We start from the raw sequence: 22,164 nt of genomic DNA, 5'->3' as shown, positions 1-22,164 counted from the left end.
CATAGGTATGACCCCACTCCAGGACTTTCCTCCCTCTCTAATTCCTCCCAGTGCCTCCTCTAGTTCCTCTGCATCATTACAATTATTCCTTTTACCACCAGGAACTTCCACTTGTGCCCTCTCCAGTTCTTACTCCTTTCCAATTCTCTCTCTCTCTCTCTCTCATTGCACAGGATATTACAAGCCATGAAGCACAGTTCTGCACATATTTATTCAGAAGTGAAGCCCCCAATTCATATGCAGAAAGCCTCATTCCATTTTTGTCACAACGCAGCAACAAAAAATATATTTATGTCACCGCAATGTTGTTCCTGAATGTTTCTGGTTAACTTGCACGTATACAGATTTCTGCATCTGGGTCTAAACAAAAGCTCCCAAGTTCTTGCTGCCACATATTCACAATTATCTACTGGAGACAAGTGTATGTTTTGATGGCCAACAATTTCTACATCATTTGAGTTTATAAAAATACATGGTCTAGGCCTGCTCTTCCTGCAGAAAGTGCTCTACCTGTCTGAAGACCTCAGGAGACTTGCAGGTATTGTCTGGACTCCTATTCTTGCCATCAGCTTTCCCCAGCTTGCTGCCCTCCAGGTGTTTTGACTTCAAGTCCCATAAGCCCCAGCTAGCATGAGGAGAATGGATGAGGGGAATGGTAGTTCAAAGCATTTGGGTGGCACCAGGTTGAGGAAGGCTGGTTTAGAGAATTGCACAAACCTCTGTATAATTATATAGAAAAGGATGAATAAAATAGTAAATTGTGGATCAATAATAATAAAAAAAAACCACGGGGAGGGGAGATAGATTGCAAAATTTGCAGGAGCATTTCCTGCAAGTCATTCTCTTTTGACATCTGATTTGGTCAGCTTAGGTTTCCCCGGTTATATTTCAGACTTCTCTTTGAAGCATTGCTACTATTAGCGTGTTCAAGATGTACCCAGATGGATATGTTTAAAGAGATCCATATGCTTGGCAAATAGCTGCTTTGCAAGTAGGCCTCTCTGTTGTTGATCAGAAATATGCAATGGGCATGTGGCACTTTGCGTAAGAAGCCTGCACTTGCCAGGCGTGTCATCTTTAATGGATGCAGCTTAATAGCACAACCAACCAGTAGCATCTACAAAGGCTTCTAAAGAAACTGGCTTATGGACTGGACCAGCATGGTTCAAGGAAGGCATTCATTGAATTTTGTAGATCAGAACTGTTACCAATGGGAAAGCATTCATAGAATCATAGAATCATAGAGTTGGAATAGACCACAAGGGCCATCGAGTCCAACCCCCTGCCAAGCAGGAAACACTATCAGAGCATTCCTGACATATGGTTGTCAAGCCTCTGCTTAAAGACCTCCAAAGAAGGAGACTCCACCACACTCCTTGGCAGCAAATTCCACTGTCAAACAGCTCTTACTGTCAGGAAGTTCGTCCTAATGTTTAGGTGGAATCTTCTTTCTTGTAGTTTGTATCCATTGCTCCGTGTCCGCTTCTCTGGAGCAGCAGAAAACAACCTTTCTCCCTCCTCTATATGACATCCTTTTATATATTTGAACATGGCTATCATATCACCCCTTAACCTCCTCTTCTCCAGGCTAAACATGCCCAGCTCCCTTAGCCGTTCCTCATAAGGCATCGTTTCCAGGCCTTTGACCATTTTGGTTGCCCTCCTCTGGACACGTTCCAGTTTGTCAGTGTCCTTCTTGAACTGTGGTGCCCAGAACTGGACACAGTACTCCAGGTGAGGTCTGACCAGAGCAGAATACAGTGGCACTATTACTTCCCTTGATCTAGATGCTATACTCCTATTGATGCAGCCCAGAATTGCATTGGCTTTTTTAGCTGCCGTGTCACACTGTTGGCTCATGTCAAGTTTGTGGTCAACCAAGACTCCTAGATCCTTTTCACATGTACTGCTCTCAAGCCAGGTGTCACCCATCTTGTATTTGTGCCTCTCATTTTTTTTGCCCAAGTGCAATACTTTACATTTCTCCCTGTTAAAGTTCATCTTGTTTGTTTTGGCCCAGTTCTCTAATCTGTCAAGGTCGTTTTGAAGTGTGATTCTGTCCTCTGGGGTGTTAGCCACCCCTCCCAGTTTGGTGTCATCTGCATTATTTTATTTCATGGACATAAGAAGGACATGAGATGAGCCCTGTTTGTTCAGATCAAAGGCCAGTCTAGTCTAGCTCCTTTTTCTCACCATGGCTGACTATGGAAGACCACATGCAGGACCTGAGCTCAACAGTAGTCTCTCCCTGATTGTGATTCTGTGCAATTGATACTCAGAGCCGTATTGCGTCCAGCACTGGAAAGCCACCATGGCCAGTAGCTTTTAATACCCTTGTCCTCCACAGATTTGAAGTGCAACAACCAGAACAAAATAGAATGCGTCCTTGTACAACTTTTTATGAGAGAACAGGCAATCTTTGCTCTACAAAACCAAGAAGGGTGAATAGTTTTTTTGCACTTGGTTTTGTAATCCTTTTATGGGTTGGCTCTGCCGTAAATTCTGCTCTTCCAATTATGCATGAAAAATTTCTATAACTTTGGAAATGGTATATGCATCTTTTACTCTGCCTTAAGCTTGGATTCCCCACCCCCACCCCAGTTTTAAGTAAGCCACCCCGAGCATCCCAAGGTGCACATCTGCCCATCACTGGGCAGATCTCCCACCCCCAGTATGTGAGGCTATTCACAATCCTTCAAGAGTAGGTGATAGGATGTGGACTGCAACTCCCATGAAGGTCCAGCAGCATGATTATCTGAGCAATAGTCCACAATTTCTGGACTATTACACCTAGTCCTGGTTTAATTAATGTAAATGTTCCAGTTCGTTCATATGCTGGTGCAGACTGGAAGGTGCATTGTTTCCTGTTCATTTTAGAGGCTCAGAAACCCAAATTGAATGCCAAGGAAGCCCATGTGTGGGTCTGATCCTTGCATTTAATGAAATAATGAATAAGTCCTGTTCTGTGGATGGGGCAATGAGGAGAAATGGTTTAATTGGGCTTGGTGCTTCAATTACAGGATGTCCATCTAGACCTCTTCTACTTCCCCGTTTTAAATATTTCTCTGACACAATCAAATTCTACATTATACTGCTTAGAGAGACATTTTTAACTTCTAATTGGGGTCAGAGTGGGGAGAAAAGGGATCCAGTTCCCTTGAAGTAACTTTCTAATGGAGCTGATAAAAGGGTTTTAACATTTCAATTTGCATTTTTAAGCAGCTTCTTTGTTGCATTTGACTTGATGCCTTTTCACTTCAGGTTCATAATTCACAATTCCCTTCTTTGCCTATGTCTAAACTCCCTCGGGTTAACTCTGCTGGGTTGTCCAATGCTGTCTGGTGTTGCTGAAGTCTTAATAGGAGCTAAAAGTCAGCCATAAAACGGGATGTAGCATGTGCAAGTATCCTCACTAAAACACCATGTCAATTTTTTGAGATGCAGGGTGCACGTTTGTCTATGTGTGAGTAGTGTGTGAACCGCCCTCCATTGACAACATTTGCATTTGAGGCAGCTAGAAAGTGTTAGCTGCAATAGTTGTATTTTCGTTGGCCCATTCCGCACATGTGTCCTCATGTGATGATGAAGGATGTGTGAACCAGCCCCAACCCAAATATTGGTTTCAATCTGCTGAGCAATCCGTATACAATTACAATAGTTGCTATGTTGTGTGAACAATACGTATAGATTTAGACAATAACAAACCATTGTTTCCCAGTGTTATGAGAAGCCTTCTGGGTTGAAAACTCTGCAGTAATTATGTGTAATCCTTACCACACCACCACAATGTTTTTGTTGGCATCTGTCTGTTTTGAGAGACAATGGAGTATGACTCCAGGGGTGATGTCAAACTTAGCAGCACCAAAGGACCCTGGGGCAAAGCAAGTCTGAGCAGCGTGTATGGAGGTCCTGGGCTGAACCCCCCCTTTTCGGCCTCACTGGTGTGGTCCAAAGGAAAGCAGAGCAATGCGTTTAGCACCAGCTTGGCTGCACAAGTTGCCCGAAGGAGGTGTACAAGGTGCAATCCAGCTGATTTGTGTAGGGTTTACTCCTTAGCCTTTTCTTCTCCCAAAGATATCCTGCAAGGCAGTGGAAGTTTAGGACCAGAGTTTTCCTCTTTCTATTCCCTGCCCCTAAGATAATGGGACTAAAGAGGAGCTGCTCTTGCTGGCACCCCCTGTAAATTAAGTAACAGGGTCAGTGAGGCTACTTTTCATCTATCTTTATGTTAGCTCAGCTGAGAAACACAGCCTTAATTTGAGGGCTGAAGTAGATGGAAGCTTGGCCTGTTGTTGTTTTTTACCCTGTCCAAGACCCATTTGCCTTCAAGCAAGCTGGAAAGTTATGCTGCTGCCACAATTTCTTGTGGCAGTAGGAGTGAGTTAGGGACTTCCCTGCATGTGAACACATGTTTTGGTGGATTGAGCTGACAAAATGTATAGTGGAGTCCAACCCTCAAGAAGGCAGTTTCTGCACGCACCACCACAGATACCGTAGGAAAATGATTAGTGTGCAAATGTTGAAGTATTAATGCATTTCTATAAATATTAGAGTGTTCAAATTTCTCTGTAATTGTTTCTCTTTTCCCCCAATACCATTTGCCTCAATAGATATTAGCACCCTTTTATGAGTAGTTTTATTTTGGTCTCCTACCCCCTTAAATATGTTTTGTAGTGTAAGTGCAAAAGTAATATATTAGGGAGCCAATTCAGTGATCCCTTCAATAGGTGTACAGTCATACCTCGGGTTGAAGTTGCTTCATGTTAAGCCTTTTTGGGTTGCGCTCTGCGGTGACGGTTTCACCGCTCACACATGCGCAGACGCTCAAAATGATGTCACGGGCATGCGCGGAAGCGGCGAGTCGTGACCCGCACACACTGGTTGCGTTTGCTTCAGGATGCAAACGGGGCTCTGGAACGGAATGCATCCAGAGGTACCACTGTAGTGCTAACAGGGGCCATGAGAGCTATACCACTGTAAAGAGACACTGAGGTTGCAGTTAGACATTGGGTTTATTGTGCAAGTTTTATAGTGCTTATAGTGCTAGTGCTTCTGTCCCAGTTTCCAACATTCCTTTTACACTGCAGTACCTGTTGCTCTACCTCTCTTTTAAATCGGAACCAGTGAAGGTGGTGAAGGTCCTGTGTGAGTGTCTGGAGGCGATTGGAGGATGGATGGTGGCTAACAGATTTAGGTTGAATCCAGACAAGACAGAAGTACTGCTTTTGGGGGACAGGGGGTGGGTGGGTTGGGGGACTCCCTGGTCCTGAATGGTGCAACTGTGCCTCTGAAGGAGCAGGTGCGCAGCTGTCGATGGATGCGCAGGTTAGTTCTGTGCCCAGGGCAGCTGTCTACCAGCTCCATCTGGTACGCAGGCTGAGACCCTACCTGCCCGTGCACTGTCTTGCCAGAGTGGTGCATGCTGTGGTTATCTCCTGCTTGGACTATGCGCTCTACGTGAGGCTACCTTTGAAGGTGACCCAGAAACTACCAACTAATCCATAATGCAACACCTAGACTGGTGACTGGGGGTGGCTGCCAAGACCACATAACACTGGTACTGAAAGACCTACATTGGCTCCCAGTATGTTTCTGGGCACAATTCAAATTGTTGGTGCTGACCTTTAAAACCCTAAATGGCCTCAGCCCAGTATACCCGAAGGAACATCTCCACCCCCATCATTCAACCTGGACACTGAGGTCCAGCGCCGAGGGCCTTCTGGCAGTTCGCTCACTGCGGGAAGCGAAATTACAGGGAACAAGGCAGAGGGCCTTCTTGGTAGTGGCGCCCACCCTGTGGAACTCCCTTCCATCAGATGTCAAAGAAATAACCAACTATCGGACGTTTGGAAGACATCTGAAGACAGCCCTGTTTAGGGAAGCTTTTAATATTGGATGAATCATTGTATTTTAATCTCCTGTTGGAAGCCACCCAGAGTGCCTGGGGAAACCCAGCCAGATTGGGGGGGTATAAATAATAAATTATTATTATTATTATCTAATGGATATGCCTCTGTGTTGCATTAAAATTTAAAAAGGCAGAAAAGAACTGTATGCCATGATAACACCCTATATTTCATCATGTTAGCAGCAGTGGCATGATCCTGAAAACTGCAGGAACATAAAAATTCAAAACTCCCGTGATTTTCTGAGTTAATGGGACTGCAAATAGTTTTTTTTACTTTCCCTGGAAACAATTAGCATGGAAATGAGAGCTGAACGTCTACTAGATTTCACCAGTTTTTCAAAAATGGCTTTTAAGTCATGTGAAAGATCACACAATATGTGAAAATTAATAGGTAAGAAATAAAGTGGTGTCTGAATGCAGCCTCAGTCTCCTTGCCACTCTTCTCCCTAAATGTTTTCCCAAGCTCCCTGGTAAGCTTGATTCTTTCTTAGTACACTAGAGGTCAGTGTGTGATGATGGGAACTCCTGTAAAGATAGGAGTAGATTTCCCACTTGAAGCAAATCTCAAACAGCAGTCATGTACGTAGTCCTGCTCTGCAGCAGATACTCGCTATCCTTTTCTCCACTTTATGTCCCTTAATATATCTCCCAGCAAAAGATCTTAAAACTTCCTGCAGTTGAATCCTCTACTTACTGGGAATGTGGGCAGGCCTGTTCTACTACTACTAGCCGCTCCGCATGAGAAGCATAGTAAATTCTTCAGCATGTTTGCCAAACTTTCATGTTACATGACCCAATACATGAATATGCACAGTGCTATTTACAGGAGTCATCCTCTGTGTTTGTGCTCTATAACCCTGGATAATTTGGAAAGGGCTGCACATTCATATCACTATTATTAGCACGGATCCCAAATAATTCTCCCAGCATCATACTGCTAACCTTTTAAGATCACAGACTTCACCCCTGAGCTATGAGGACAGCAGCACCGTGCATTCTTTGTTCAGGTACACTGGTACCTCGGGTTAAGAACTTACTTCATTCTGGAGTTCTGTTCTTAACCTGAAACTGTTCTTAACCTGAGGTACCACTTTAGCTAATGGGGCCTCCCACTGCCATCACCGCCGCCGCACAATTTCTGTTCTCATCCTGAAGCAAAGTTCTTAATCCGATTTCTGGGTTAGCGGAGTCTGTAACCTGAAGCGTCTATAACCCGAGGTACAATTGTATCCATAAGGTGCTATCGGAGAACACTTGGTTCTTTTTATTGGGATTGGGTTTTTATAGCGGGGGAAAAATCTGTGGAATTCATTGCCACTGGATGTTGGATGGCTGCTACCTGAGATAGCTTTAAAAGGGGATTGGACAAGTTAATGGAGGATAGTGTATCAGTAGCTGTTAAACATGATAGCTCTGTGGATTTTCCATGTTCAAAATCAGTATACAATGAAAACCTGTTGCTGAGCAGGGCAGCAATGGTGGAGGGCTATTGTCTTCAAGTCATGCTTGTGGGCTTCTTGGAGACAACCGGCTGGCCACTCTGGGATGTAGGGCTAGCTCAAAGACTTTGCTGCCTGAGGACAAAATGGTCCCCTCTCTTCTATGTGCATAACATGACCTGACAGGCTGATGACTCTGACTTGAACACTGACGGCATCAGGCTAGCCTGTGGGAATGCCTCCCAGCCTCCCAGCACCTGCTACCTGAAGTATCTACTTTTGTCCAATGGTAGGGCTGGCCTCAAAGTTGAACTAGGTGGACATTTGATACAGCAGGGCTCCCTTTAATGAATCATGAAAGGGAAAGGAAGTCAAAAGAAAAGAAAAGGAAGCATTATGTGAAGTAATGGATACTGGTGGTTATTCTGTGAAGAACTAACTGGTTTTATATTTGGCTTGTTTACAACTTTTGCATCCATCCAAAAGTCTTAATTACTGGCCAGGGCAGTGAACAACATAACACTAAAATACACAACAAAGCCGCAGCATTAAGAAGAATTTGAGGCTGCATCTAAAAACAGGTAGCAGACTAAGGCATTGCGCAAATGTTAGTAATGGCATTATGAACATTGTTTGTTTGTACTAAGCAGATACCCATGTTGGTCCATAATAGAAAATGTGGAAATCTGCAGTTGGGAAACATCTTTATTAGAACCAGCAGAAGTGTGGCAAGTCTTTGAGTTCTCCAGAACTCTTCATTAGGCAAGAGAAGAACACATGGTGAGGCAATGGCACATCTAGGACAGCATCTTCTTTCTCACAGTGGCCGACCAGATGTCAGTGGGAAGCCTGCAAGGGAGACGTGAGCACAACAGCAGCTCCCCTCTCCTGCAGTTCCCATCATCTGGTATTTAGAGGCATAATGCCTCTGACTGTAGAAGTAGAACACAGTCATTGTGGCTGGTTGCCATCGATGTTAACACAAAGCCAGGGTTGTTGTTGTTTTTAATGTACAAATGTTGGATTTGATGCTATAACCATGAGTTCTGCTCGCAGAGATGGAGAATGCATGCAGAATATGTCTCTCCCAAGTGCTTCAGTAATTCTGGCTCAGTTTGCATGTAATGCTAAGCCAAACTTTAGCATGCAAGTTCTCAGAAAGGAGATGGTGATCGCTTTGCTTCTTCCCCAGTCCCGCTTCTGCCATGCTGCTATGAGCTAACCAGTGGCTTGGGTTAGCATAGGTGTTGGGAACCTTTGGCCCTCCCTGTGTTGCTGAACTACGACTCCCTTCTGCTCCAGCAAGCATGGTCAATCGACAGGGATGATGGGAGTTGTAGTTCAAAAACATATGAAGGGCCAAAAGTTTCTGCATGACTAGCCTAGCATGTTATCTTAGTTTGTCTAACTCTAGACAAACCACAAACTGTAAATGAAGAACGAACCTTAGTTGGAACTTAAAGTTTATCTGGAGTGAGACAAACCATGAACCCAGGTTTGGAGAATGCGCTAAGCCAGATGATGGCTTAGCTTAGGGTTGTGTGTATTTTTAATCTTTTGTTGGAAGCTGCCCAGAATGGCTGGGGAAACCCAGCCAGAGGGGCAGGGTATAAATAATAAATTTATTATTATCATTATCATTATTTTATTATTTTATTATTTATTACCACCAGGAGGACCGGAGGAGGAGCACAGCAACTTCAGTCCTCTCCCGGAATCTGCAATTTCATGCTAAGTTTTCCACCCACATGTCAATGTTCTACTCTTCCCCCCCCACACACACAATTAAACTGAGATCCACTAAACGAGGGTCCTTCTTGCCTGCACGAGAGCGAGCCTGGGTTTGTGGGTCGATTATACCAGTTGTTTGGGGAGGCAGAAAGTCAGGCCTTTTGGAGGATCTTTGTGACTGCACAGAATTTTCACTGGAGTACGAATAAACCACAGAAATGTTGGATCGTCTCACTCTTCACTCATTCCCCAGTAGCCAATAGTCCCCCTCAGTATTTTCTTACCTAATTTCCACTTTGATGATGTAAGCTGGCAACAGCTGTTAACACATTGGTCATATGCAGAAAAGGGAAGCAGGGTTATTCTGGCAGCTCTGCTGAGAAACCAGCTGCCTTTGTTGTTCAACAGTTGCCTTTCTATCAGTAGCTATTCCATCAGGCTACCTGAACTGTTTCCATCCCAGTTGTCCATTAAAAGATGTGCAACTTCACGAACTGGTTACAGAGTTTGCTTTTATCCTCCTCCCTCCCTTTTTCCTTTTGTGTCACATCTTTTGGGTTGCAATCCTGAGGGCAGGGACTGCCTTAATTAAAAATAATAATAATTTGTAAGCCTTTTTTTGGCTGAAAAGTAAACTGCTTTGAATAAATGGATTTTTATCTGTCCCCTTTTGTATAATGACAGCAGATTTCCTGCTATATACTATAATGGGTTGGATCAGGGCCTCCCCCCACTCCCACCCTGCTGACCTATGGGGAAACCCATCCAGGTGCTGGAGTCAAAAGAGAGTGGAGTCGGTTGTAGGAAGAGGTGCTAGCTTCCTTTACACCATGCACAATTGTTTGGACCTTGATCAGGACAGTCACTCAAATTTAATTGTGTCCTCCTCTCTCCCGATCAAAAGCCCCAAACATTGTAGCCTCTTCTATTGGGAAGAAAGGAATGGGCTTTATTGGTTCTCCCATGGTTTTGCCTGCACATTGCATTAGAAGGGAATGAGGATTAATCGCTACCCTCTGTAGCGCCTCTGTAGCGCTCTGTAGTGCCTCTGTAGCGACCCCTCCCCTCTGCTAGAGACCCCTCGCATCTTCCCAATGTCTGTGGGCCGCCGTCACCTCTTGTGGGACAACCCTGCCCCATAGAACATGCCCTAAAATGCCCCAAGGCTGGCAGGCAGAAATGATCAATGGATGAGGGAGGCGGACAGACCTAAGTGTGGGCCTCATCCATGGTTCTTTTGGGGTGGGTGGGAGTCTGGACAAGAGAGTCGTTTGGAACTCCTTAAAGGTATGAAAGCAAGTCAGGCGTAAGTGTTTGTTTAATTCTGCACAGGAATCTTTAGTGGAAAAATGTATCATAATACATTCTGTGTGGTTAATGTTTATTACAACCTGAGCAAAGAATATTACTTAATATCTTATATCAACACTACACTTGTAAGTACAAGAATACCAATCACAAACGGGTCCCCTCCATATGTGATACTCCTTATATAAACAGAAAGAGCAAAACCGAACATTCCTCTCAAAGCATATTGTTTGATATAATGGTAGGAAGGGCATATGGTGAATTGGTGACAAACCTGTTCATTGATATACAATGGTGGAGTGATTAGTTGTTTAGGAGTCAACTCTCTACTACCCTGTTTAATGAAATGAACTTTTCTGAGCCTTCTTGGAAGCAAAGACCTCAATCAAATCCCTGTAATCCAAATCTCTTCCTGTTTTATGTTCAGCTGAAATCTGTGCAGACACAGAAGAGTGCAGATTAGATAGATAGATAGATGATAGATAGATAGATGATACATAGATAGATAGATAGATAGATAGATAGATGATAGATAATCAATTTCAGTTTTGAAAATGAATTCTCGCCAGATGGAACTCTTGCGGCAGGGGTGTGGAACCTCTATCTTGCAGGCTTGTAACGTCATTTATCTAAAACCATGTCTACCCGTCAATCAACTGACATCACTGGTGGGGGGGGGCGTTCAATCATGTTGGGTGCTGCTTCGCATTTAAATAATGCCTGTTTTGTTTTGTTTTTATGTAGATACAAGTGCCTTCAGACTGAAGTTCTCTGTTGAGCATTGGGATTCAGAAGGCTGTCTAGCTGTGAAATCATGGACAGCCATTAAGGTAAGCATTGTTTTTACTGGTATTCCTTTTGAAAACAACTGAAAACTAAAACTTATATGTTATACTTATATGTATATCTATTTCGGAAAAACCAACGAGCTTTGTTCCACAATGGTACCCTGGAGCAGAGATTGACTACTAAAGAGAGACAGTTTCCAGCCACATGTGCTCTGATACTCAGAGATCAAACATTTGAGGGTAGGAAATAGGCATGTCCGTATGCACTTCATGCTTCACATCTTTGTTCCAAAGATCCATGCCATTCCCCCCCCCCAGCACAACCACTAGGACAGGAGGCAAAATGCAGCAGCCAGACTATTGCCTGTTACAAATTTTATGGTCCGTATAACACCAGTTCTAGACCAAGTTTAAGTTGACTTTTGATGGGATTTACGGTAACTTCTGGGCTCTTTTTAAATTAATTATTTCATTTCATTTTTATTTGGTGTGTTTATTAATTGGTCTTTTATCTGTATTATTGTTTTCAAATGATTATATATTAGCTTGGGGTCCTTGTAGGCAGTATTTACTATTACTAATTACTACCATAAACCCCACCCCCCAACACCCCACGTTCTTATTAGCACAGTTAACAGTAGTTGAAGTAATAGCAATGTAGGGAGTGGGGTTCCTGGTCCTCAGAAGAGGCATGTGCACATCGGGGTGATAAACTACCTTTTAAAATGTCCCTGGAGCTCCTTTTGCTTTTTGCTGCCTCTGGAGTATAGCCTGATGTACCTTGTTCAGCAGCCGAGTCTGTGATCGCCACTCAGCCTCTGCAAAGGGACGCAGCCCAGCCCAGAACTGAGAGAATGCAAGAGCTCCACACAATACTATAATCTAGGGAAGGATTAATTATTGCCCTGCTTTGCGTAGTGTTGGTTCTGTGATTATGCAAAGCGTGGTCTGAGCTGAAATTATGCAAGCTCCCCCCCCCCCTCTCTAATGTCGAAAGCGATCCTAATTCAACTGTCTGAATTTGGCTAGCAGACCACTTAAGTTGTCAGCTTCATGTTAGTATCCCTGTCAGGAGCTTTTCAGGGCTTTACACAAAAGAGTCAGTCACTTCTGTGCAGCAGCAAAAAGAAAGCAATGGTTTCCCATTCATCCACTGTTGGGACAGGGGTAGGTGGAAAGGAAACCCATTGCCATTTTCAACACAGATTGTTTCCCTCTGATATTTTTACCTGGGGTTTCATGCTCTCTGAAGCATTATAAATTCTTGTTCAGAGTAATGCTGAACAGGATTCCAGAATGCTTCAGAGAGCCCGAGGAATTATTATTGCTGTTTAGCTTAAGAGCAGCTCATAGAAGCAACAGAAAGGAGCCAACTCCCATAATTTCATACCAATTGTAGGCATCCTTTGTTATAATCAAGGCAAAAAGTGGTTGGAGTCTTTGCCTTGATGGGACCGATGTTTGTATTCCCAAGTATGGAGGGAAAGGCCAGCTGGAGAACAGGATTTCCTCAACAGGCAGAGTGACTGGCAAGAAGACCCCAAGCTGAGCAGCCACTGAGCTATATCACTGTGCCAATTTTACTGATCCCCAGCATATATGGCTGGTGGGTTGCATTCAGCTTCACGGGTCACAAGTTCTAGAGTCCTGTTTTACGGCAACTCTTAGGAAAGTTTCCCCCCCCCCTCCTTTGCGCAACCAAGGATCTAACACAGAAGCAGCTAGGTATTGCACATTGTGGTAAAAAGTGAAAGAGGGGCTCTGCTATTCTCTCCCACCCCACACAGAATCCATGTTCGTTCAGCATTTGCTGGCCTAAGCACCCGGCCACAAAAGCTTAAAGCAATATGTTGCATCTTTTATTTATTGACATATTTATAGCCCACGTTTTCATAAAAAAATACAACAAAGCAGTATACAGCACCTGAAATTACAAAATTATAGTTTTGTAAACTAGGGTGCCAGAATTGGACAACCTTCAGTTTGGTAGCTCAGTTGGTAGCGCATGAGACACTTAATCTTAGGGTCGTGGGTTCAAGCCCTACGTGGGGAAAAGATTCCTGCATTGCTGGGTTGGACTAGATGACCCTCATAGTCCCTTCCGACTTCACAGTTCTATGAATTTATAGTGTATATACTTTGTTCAAGGACAAAGCAAATCAGAGACTTTGTCAGGACTTGGGAACTGTGCTGTTTCATCTTTTTTGAGGGACGCGGGTGGCGCTGTGGGTTAAACCACAGAGCCTAGGACTTGCCGATCAGAAGGTTGGCAGTTCGAATCCCCGCGATGGGGTGAGCTCCCGTTGTTCGGTCCCAGCTTCTGCCAACCTAGCAGTTCGAAAGCACAAAGTGCAAGTAGATAAATAGGTACCCCTCCAGCGGGAAGGTAAACGGTGTTTCCGTGTGCTGCTCTGGTTTGCCAGAAGCGGCTTAGTCATGCTGGCCACATGACCCGGAAGCTGTCTGCGGACAAACGCCGGCTCCCTCAGCCAATAAAGCGAGATGAGCGCCGCAACCCCAGAGTCGGTCACAACTGGACCTAATGGTCAGGGGTCCCTTTACCTTTACCTTTACAACTGAATAAATCCACGACAAATGTATTGTAATTTAGTAATGCTACTTAACTTTCTGGCTTCCAGTAGTCTTGGACAACCTTCTATAAATTCATCTCTTGATAGCTTGGCTCTTATCTTTACTTCCCTCATATTGTCTCCCGTATCATTGAATTCTAAATGGTTATCACTATGTGGTAGGGATCTGTTTTGAGGGGTTTGTTTTGGTTATGATGTTGCTCAGTGAAGCTCCACTTGCATGCATAGATACATACATAGATGCATACATAATTATTTTATTTAGAAAAGATCATCAGCTTATGCAGGAGAGCTGGTGAGAAGGACATCCTACTCACTATGACAGATGGAACTAATACTCTTCTGCCTTCCATTTGTGACTTCTGGCAAAGAAGGACTTGGCTCCCTGTGCAAGTAATCATAGCAAATGTGTTGAGCAGTAGCTCTCCCTCTTCCACTCTATTTAGAATGATGTGCAGTTGGTCTTGTCACCAGGACAGATAAAGGCAGTGTTTTGTTCCCCCCTCTACAGAACTTCCAAAAATAGGCATGAACTGCTAACTATTTGAGCTAATAAGACACTCTACTTTGAATTAGAAATCTGAGTTGCATGTGAGCTGTTGCAAACCATCTCACCCCTTTTCACTTATTATGAATGGAGAATCTTAGCATATTATAAGGAGTTTTCTTTTCCTACCTTCATTATCCAGTAGGAATGCTAGTGTTGAGATTCAAGAGTTTCCCATACAAAAGCTTCCTAATGAAGAGGCTGTGGGGTGCTTCCTAATCATTTGATATCACGTGAGGGAGAATTGACTGGAGCTTTTAAAAATACTTTTCTTCCCTCCATAGAAATAGCCTCAGGTGTGGCCATAAGTACAGTTACTGGGCCATCTCTGCTGGAGATCTGGTACAGTGTAGTGGTCAAGAGACTGAGCTATGATTCAGGAAGACCACACTTCATATCTCATATCCCATAAACTTTGGCAAGCCACAGTGTCTCAGCCTCAAAACCTATCCACAATGTGGGTCTAATAATACTGAATACAATGCCTTACGACAAAACTTTCCAAACTCTGTGTCTTGATACATCAGTGTGCCATGCGAACACTCCCTGTCCTCCTCCCAGGGTTGAAAATGGGTTAGTTTAACCTCCAGTTTGCTGGTAAAACTGAATTACTGTGTTGCGAAATGATGCATGTCTAGAAAGTGTGTCACCAACATGAAAAGTTTGGAAAGCTCTACCTTACAGAGTGGTTGGTAAGAAATACATGAATAATATATGTATAGCATCTTTTAGTTACCTTGCTTGTTTCACTCCCCAGTGGGTGGGTCATTCCTCTTTGTGAATGAGGATCAGAATGCTTTAAAAGCACAGGTAATATTCAGATCTCAGTGGCACCGGAATAGAGGTAATGTGAAACAGTCTTGCCCAGGAATAGGAAACCTGCAAATTCTCCGGACATTGCAGGACTCCTGTTTTAATCATTACTAACCATTAGCTATGTTGCGTGTGGTTCATGGAAGTTGGAATTCAGTAACATCTGGAGGGCCACAGGTCCCTCTCCGTCCCCTGCTCACACCTACAAATTCTTCTTCTGGGACCTTGTGTATAGACCCCGTCTGCCTGCACAGTTCCCTTTTATTTTTTTCTTACTCATATGTTTATCCCACCCATCCTAAAAGGAACTCAAGCCATTGGACATGGGCATGGTTGTTAAGCAGAAAGCTTCCCTAGTTTTCTCTGCTTAACAACCACATCAAGTATGTTAGGCTGAGAGGGAGAGTGGCTGGACCAAGTTCATTCACACACTTCATAGATGAGCAGGAATTTTAAGCTGGGTCTTCCTGGCTGTAGCCTGGCACCATGCATGCTATTTATATCAGTAGCCTCAAGTAGTAAGCCTCTTGGCAGTGTGTAACATTAGTATTAATATTAATAAGAGAGAGAGAGAGAGAGCGCGGGGGGCGGCAGCCTGCTGAATGTCACCACCCCCTCAGGGATGATACCCGGGGCAGTCCGCCCCCACCATGCACCCCTTCCTCCGCCACTGCAGGGTTGGAAGCACCAGAGTGGTTTATTGGTTAGAGTACTGGATTTGGATCTGGGAGACCAGGGTTCAGATCTCCACTCAGCCATGAAGCCCACTGGGTGACCTGGGACCACTAATTATCTCTCAGCCTAACCTGCCTCACAAGGTTATTGTGAGCATAAAATGGAGAGAAGTATTTACAGAGAAAAAGGTGATATATAAATGTAATTAATAATACAAATATTAAGCAAGAAACAAACAAATGCAAACGAGTTGTAATGGTCAGTAAACCACACAGCTTCATGTGTTCCAAGGCTGAGTTCTAGCATTGAAAACTGATCTGGATCTGAGCCCAAACTCAAAATTAGATCTTGTGAGTGCCCTTAGGTGCCATTTTAAAGCCCTTCCTGTGTGCCGGTCCTAATATTAAACCACGGGTTGTATAAACAGACAGCGGCAGTCCTCTGTGCGTACTAAGGAGTATCTACATGAATTTTATTTCCTCTTTGTAGTGAGGAGGAGCTCGATTTCTCAAGCACTTTGTGTTAAGGGAAGGATTTGGCCCACTGGGAAGAAACAGGCTTTAAAGATAGCCTAGCTGCCAGCAATGAAAGCTTGAACTTTAACTTCTACTGGAGCAGAGTCACAAACTAGGGAAGCCAAAAATGTCCCTCTGGGTCATTTCAAGCTCTCAGGGAAACTTGAATATGCTAAGTAGAATTGTTTGTGAATGAGCCAATAGAGATGGTTAGGCAGGCAGGGTACAGGCAATGTCTTTTTCCCACAAGTGGGAGGAGGGGTGGGTGAGCCCAGAAGATATAAGCTCAAAACAAAGCCAGGCTGTGTCCCTGAATTGTTCACATCCACTGGATAAGTGAGGCTTGGTCCAGAGAAAGAGAAGTTGGAGCCATGATTCTAACAATGGAACCTGGTAAGTGTTTTTTATTTCCTAGAGGGGAAAGAATAAAATGTTAGGTGCCTGTTTTAAATTATTCTATTGTTTAAAGGAGTATAGTCCCTTCCTCTTTTTTTTGAGTTCTTATTTGATGTGTGCCTTGTGCCGTGTGAACTTTTCAATGGGCTCTAATTCCCTCTGGATCAGAGAGCACACTATGAGCAAAATAAGTTATTTTATACGAGCTCCTTGAATGGGTTCAGGGACTCTTGCGATACATTTGTTATGATGGTGCCAGAAGCTGGAGGCGTGATAAACACCGGAGTTGTTAGGGAATGGGAAGGGGGCAGTCTTTCATTTAATGGCAAGCCATTACACGGAGAGCTGTGTGCCCTTAGTATTGAGAAGTATCAAGTATTAAGGGAGGAGCTCTGTGCCAGTGAGCAAAGCTTCAGTATGTAAAGTGCAGCCTTCTGGGCTTTTGTTTTGTTTTACAGTGTCGTTTGCTGTCTACTTTTACCATAAGGGGAAAGAAACAAAATCTCTTTTGTGCTTTGTAAATTTCTCACTTTCAGGAGCAAGAGAAAAGGAGGCAATTTATACGCTGGAATTGGGTTGGCTGAAACATTGCAGATAGGTTGCAGAACGTTAGTAATACAATCTGTGCATAAGTCCATGTGGTACAGGCTGTTTCGTTAAAATGGATATGTTGCATTCATCTAACAAGTGATGCCTGCACTTTGCCTCTGGACAAATGGATTTTGTTGTGTGTGTGATTGTATCAGTAGTGACTATTTTTTTTTTAACGTGGTGCTTTCAGCCTAAGCATACTGCTCAGTTCTAATGTGCATATTCATTATTCTTTTTATTATCAAATTTTTTATACCGCCCTTCATCTGAGCATTGCAGAGCAGTTAACAATATATTTTGTTTCCCGTGCTTATTTCATACTTGTAGCACAAATCTATGCATTTCTACTCAGAAGTAATTTGCACTATGTTCAATGGACGTCGCTCCCAGGTAAATGGGCATAGAATTGCAACCTGAGCCTGTAATCCTGAGTATGCTAACCAGGAAGTAAGACCCATTCAGCTCCAAGAGACTTGGTTTTGAGTTGACATGCTTATTTTATTCCCTGCCCACAAGGATCCCTGGGAACTATAGCTTTTTTGGGGGGAGGGGCAGTGTTCTTTGGCACAATTCTATGGCATAAAATGTTTATTTTGTATGTTTGTACCGTGCCTTTCCTCCTAAGGAGCTCAAGGTGTGGTGTACATAGTTCTCCCCCTTCCCATTTTATCCTCACAGCAACCCTGTGGGGCAGGTATTTGCACTTAGTGGAGATATGTCTTACATCAGCAGTGGTGAACCTCTGGCCCAGGGGCTTAATTGGGCCTGCCAGTGCTCCCCATTTGACTCACAAGGCCAGTTAGACAAGAGGACATAGGTTGGCTGTCAGCTTTACGTTGTGTGATGTCTGGTGCAGGACATGAACTTGGTAAAACATCAAATTCCAAAGGAATGAACTGAACTGAGAGTGCTCTTAGAGTACACCTCTGGTTCTCCCTTTGTAGCCACAATTAGAACTGGACACGTTGGTGCCTTTTTCTATTGCCCACAAAGGGTTGGCCAGCCCATCCACCCCTTTCAATACTGGTCCTAACAACTGTGCTTTCAGAAACAATGCAATTATAAGGGCATCCCAGCATCCTAAGCATATGTACCAAACGCAAGAGGGCAGCTCTAGCATTTGTATAATCTCTTACTCGCCCCTACCATTTAGGCAGAATTTGAAGGTGCCCATTGGCTGTAAATAAGTCCCCTGTACTGTGAAAACACAGGCTTAATTAAAGTGGAACCTCATTACCCGAAGCTCTTCTCTGCTTTTTCTAAGCAATATTTTAGAAACAAGATTTTCATCCATTCCTAGCATGTAGTATTCAATGTATACAGATAACAGATGATGGATGCCTTAGAAAAAACAACCACACACATGTGAATTGTTGCTACTGCTCTCCTGCCGTTCATTCATTGGTTTCAGTCCAAGAGAATGCTCGTCGCTGCTTAGTTTGTAGAGTTCATATGACCTCCTACCCAAAGGGATCATTGCATTTGGCCCACGTCATTAAAGCTGTTAAGTCAGATGGAGGAAGCACAAACCAGATGGTGGTGGGGGTGCTGTGTCAGAAAATGCATACTTAGATATTGCTCTCTCTGGTCTTCTGTTGTAGAAAGAGAACAGAGATGAAGCCTCTTGATAACATTGCCAGATGATGTATCTGGACCATACAAGAATTCACTCTATTGTCATTTGATGTCTGTGATGAAGACATTCACTGTAACTGTTCAATATTATAAGATTGGAAGGGAATACAATCTTGAAGCTTCAAAGAGCTCCAGGCTTCCCTGCCCCGTTATATTCCCCTTTGAAAGTAATACGGAACTTCACTCTTCTAATTGCCAGCCCAAAAATCATTGGGCAAATGCCCCTGTGCCTGTTGATCTTTCCCTAGACACATAGCATCCCTAGACTTGGCTGTTTCTAGGCTGCTTTAAAACAGGGATGGGCAACCTGTGGCTCTGTACATCTTGCTGGGACTTCAACTCCTGCCATCCAGATGCTGTTGGGATCCAACTCTCATCAGCTGTAGTCAACAGATCCAGCGGTGAGGATTCTGGGAATTGTAGTCCAACAACTTCTGAAAGGCCCCAAATTTTCCTGGATTTAGAATTGTAATTGGCTTTATAGATATGTATTGGTAGGCTAAAAAATATTTTAAATAAATAAATTTGCTGTATACCACCCTATGACTCTGTGGTGTGAAAGGTGGTTTAGAAGTATCTAACCTGGAAGATAACCTTTCCTGACTGGCATCCACCAGCCCAGGATCTTTTATCTCAATAGACTCTTGCATGCAGGAACTGATCTTTATCTCTCTGGGAGTCCTAAACAAGGACTGTACAGTGAATCCCAGTTCCATACATAATGCACTTTTCCTTCCTGGGGTGACTAAAGATACCAGACCTTTATTTTTCCAAGGGTGTATGTGAAAGAACTTAGAAACTTGAAAAACATCCTGTGTGGTTCTAATACACTTATGAAGAATTACCCAACACTGAAGGAAGTAAGAACTTCCTGCCCAGAGAGCTTTATGTGTGATAAAATCCCTTGGAGTTTTGGGTTCCGCGGAGCACATGAAAAGCTTTAATGCTAGTACCTTCCTTATTTTTGTAGTTTGCTAGATTATTTGCAGCACAGGATCATGTTTAGACTGTTTCCCCCCATAAAAATCCAAGTTGTTGTTTATTGTTCTGTTTCTCACCTTCCAATAACATCCACTTAGTAATTAAGAAAGCCTAGTGACTTTTTTAAAATAAAAAAACCCTATCTGTACCTTTTAGAAGAGATCTCTTAATTTTTAAAGTGTGTCAAGTACAGCCTGTATTGTGACTCAGGCAACAGTACTGGACAATTTACTTGGTAAAACAATGCATACAGTACATCTTTTTTCTTTGCTTGGAAGTATCTTCTTTCCTTTCATCCCATCCTTCCCAGGCTTTTCTTTTCTGAATGACTTGATTTCTTCCTTTTTTTCCCCTTTTGCATTTTTTTTTTTTGGGGGGGGGGGAGGTTCTGAAAACTGGAAATGAAAGCTAGGACTGAAACTTTCTGACAGTGGGGAAGGACTTGGAAGTAGCTGCAGGCCAGGCCTGTTGTAACAGCTGATATGATCCTTCTGCATTTCAAGAGCTATTTATGGTCGATTAGCTGGTATCAAAGCTCCACTGTTCAGCCCATAAAAGGTTGGTCCTGTGTGAAGTTACCACACTGCATTTGGCTTAGTCCTCTTAAGTTTGAGAGCCTGTAGTTGTCTGTGTAATAATCCCAATGATGGATGGAAATGCTGAACTGCGGGATTGCTCTGTTGAGGATTTCAGGTGTCTGAGGACATTTAAAGAGAGGTTTTTGCCAATAACATTTTCGTCCAGCCTTTCATTCCTTGGAATATAGCTTTTGCACATGTTCTCTGCTTGGTGCACATACGCCACTGGGAAGCCCTGTTCTAAATTCATCTGGGTCTGAATCATCTTGGCCACAGTTGCGCCTGTGAAGCCTGCATGCTACTGACTTGTGTGATGTGTCACTCTGTTTTCTTAGTACCTTGAATGTATGTTGTTTCGGAGAGAAATTGTAGCTCAGCCGAGGAGCCACTTCTGAAATGAAGCCTAGTTTTTACTGTTGGATAAAAAGACATTTTACTAGGGCATATATTTTTCTTTTGTGAATTTTCTTTCTGCAAGGTTTTTTGTTTTGTTTTTTAATACCCAGGCTAGGATTTAAAATATACAAACCCAAACGCACAGGATTTTGAAGTAAGTAACTTCTCTCTTCCTTCAATGCTTGACGCCAGAAGTTTTCGAAGCCAGTTGCTTGCAAATGTTTGACTGCTTTGTCAGGTTGAATTGTGACTGAGGATTTCTTTCCCCCGGAGCCTGTGCATGTCAGTCATTCGAGGCATTTTGCATCTCTCTTCTTTTGCCTATGGGGTGATTTAATTCTCACAATGGATGGAAAGTTTGACACTTAATGCCTTCATTGCGTGAAGTGTGTGACAATTAAAAAGAATGTGTTGACCTTTAATATCTCTGTGTTACAGCAGATTGCAAAACACCATAGATAACACAGTCTAAACAATGGAAATTTTATATACTCTTTATTGAAAAGTATGAAATACTTTGTTAAAACTGAAATATGTTCCTCGCTAACCCACTGCCAGCTAGTTTAATGCTAGGCCACGTCTCAGGCTCTGACTGTGTTGTACTCTCTCTCTCTCTCTCTCTCTCTCTCTCTGTGTGTGTGTGTGTGTTGTTCTTGAATTGACAACTGGGTTGCACTGGCTCTAGTTTTCACAAAACCAGTAATCATCTTTTGGGAAAGAGGAGGAGGTGGGGAAGATGAGTAATAACTTTGGACAGCAAGTCCTATTAATTTTTCTATGGAATAATATCCCAAATATAATGTAGCTTGCTAGCCAAATACAAATATTTTGAGAGGGTTGGGCTAGATGATTTTATGGTTTCCTAACCATTAATCTAAAAAGCTAGCATAAGTGTCCCCTTTTGGCTGGTGTGTGTGTGTGTGTGTGTATTCACTTCTCAGGAGTGGACAGCCTTTGGCCCTCCAAATGTTGCTGGAGCTGATAAGAGTTGAGAGTCCTGGCCATTGACCAGTCTTACTGGGCCTGATGGGAGCTGCGGTCCCAACAACTTCTGGAGGGCCATATCTCACCCATCCTTGACTTAAATGCTGTATTTCTTGGAATATGCTAAGAACAAACTGTGACCCAGGAAGTCCTCAGTTCAAATGTTACTTCAGCCGCAAGGTCACCAGATTGCCTTAGGCAACCATCTCCTCTTCAGTGGGGCTCTTGCCACCTTGCCCACCTTTTGTTGTATCTGAAAACACTTTAAACTGTGATATACTAATGCTA

General features: G+C 43.3%; 1 protein-coding gene across 50 annotated transcripts in view; it reads left to right on the top strand.

The window, feature by feature from the left end:
- The window catches only part of SVIL (supervillin), a 147,357-nt gene that overhangs the window by 27,260 nt on the left and 97,933 nt on the right, over window positions 1-22,164 (top strand). For 22 of the 50 annotated variants that reach the window (XM_083466537.1, XM_083466563.1, XM_083466561.1 and 19 more), the window contains exon 2: window positions 11,131-11,216. Coding sequence is in view for 19 of the 50 variants with exons in the window: in XM_083466540.1 (XP_083322666.1) it covers window positions 16,687-16,708 (22 nt within the window). In the remaining 31 variants the exon portion in view is untranslated. Of the gene's footprint in view, window positions 1-11,130; window positions 11,217-16,210; window positions 16,709-20,476; window positions 21,047-22,164 lie in introns of those variants that run through there. The other 28 variants (XM_083466556.1, XM_083466555.1, XM_083466541.1 and 25 more) reach the window with 8 other exon arrangements.

The sequence above is a fragment of the Podarcis liolepis genome (assembly GCF_965112155.1).
Source record: "Podarcis liolepis genome assembly, chromosome: 12".
Classification (NCBI taxonomy): Eukaryota; Metazoa; Chordata; class Lepidosauria; order Squamata; family Lacertidae; genus Podarcis; species Podarcis liolepis.
The sequence above is the reverse complement of the archived record's forward strand: the minus strand, read 5'-3'. Positions and strand labels throughout refer to the sequence as shown.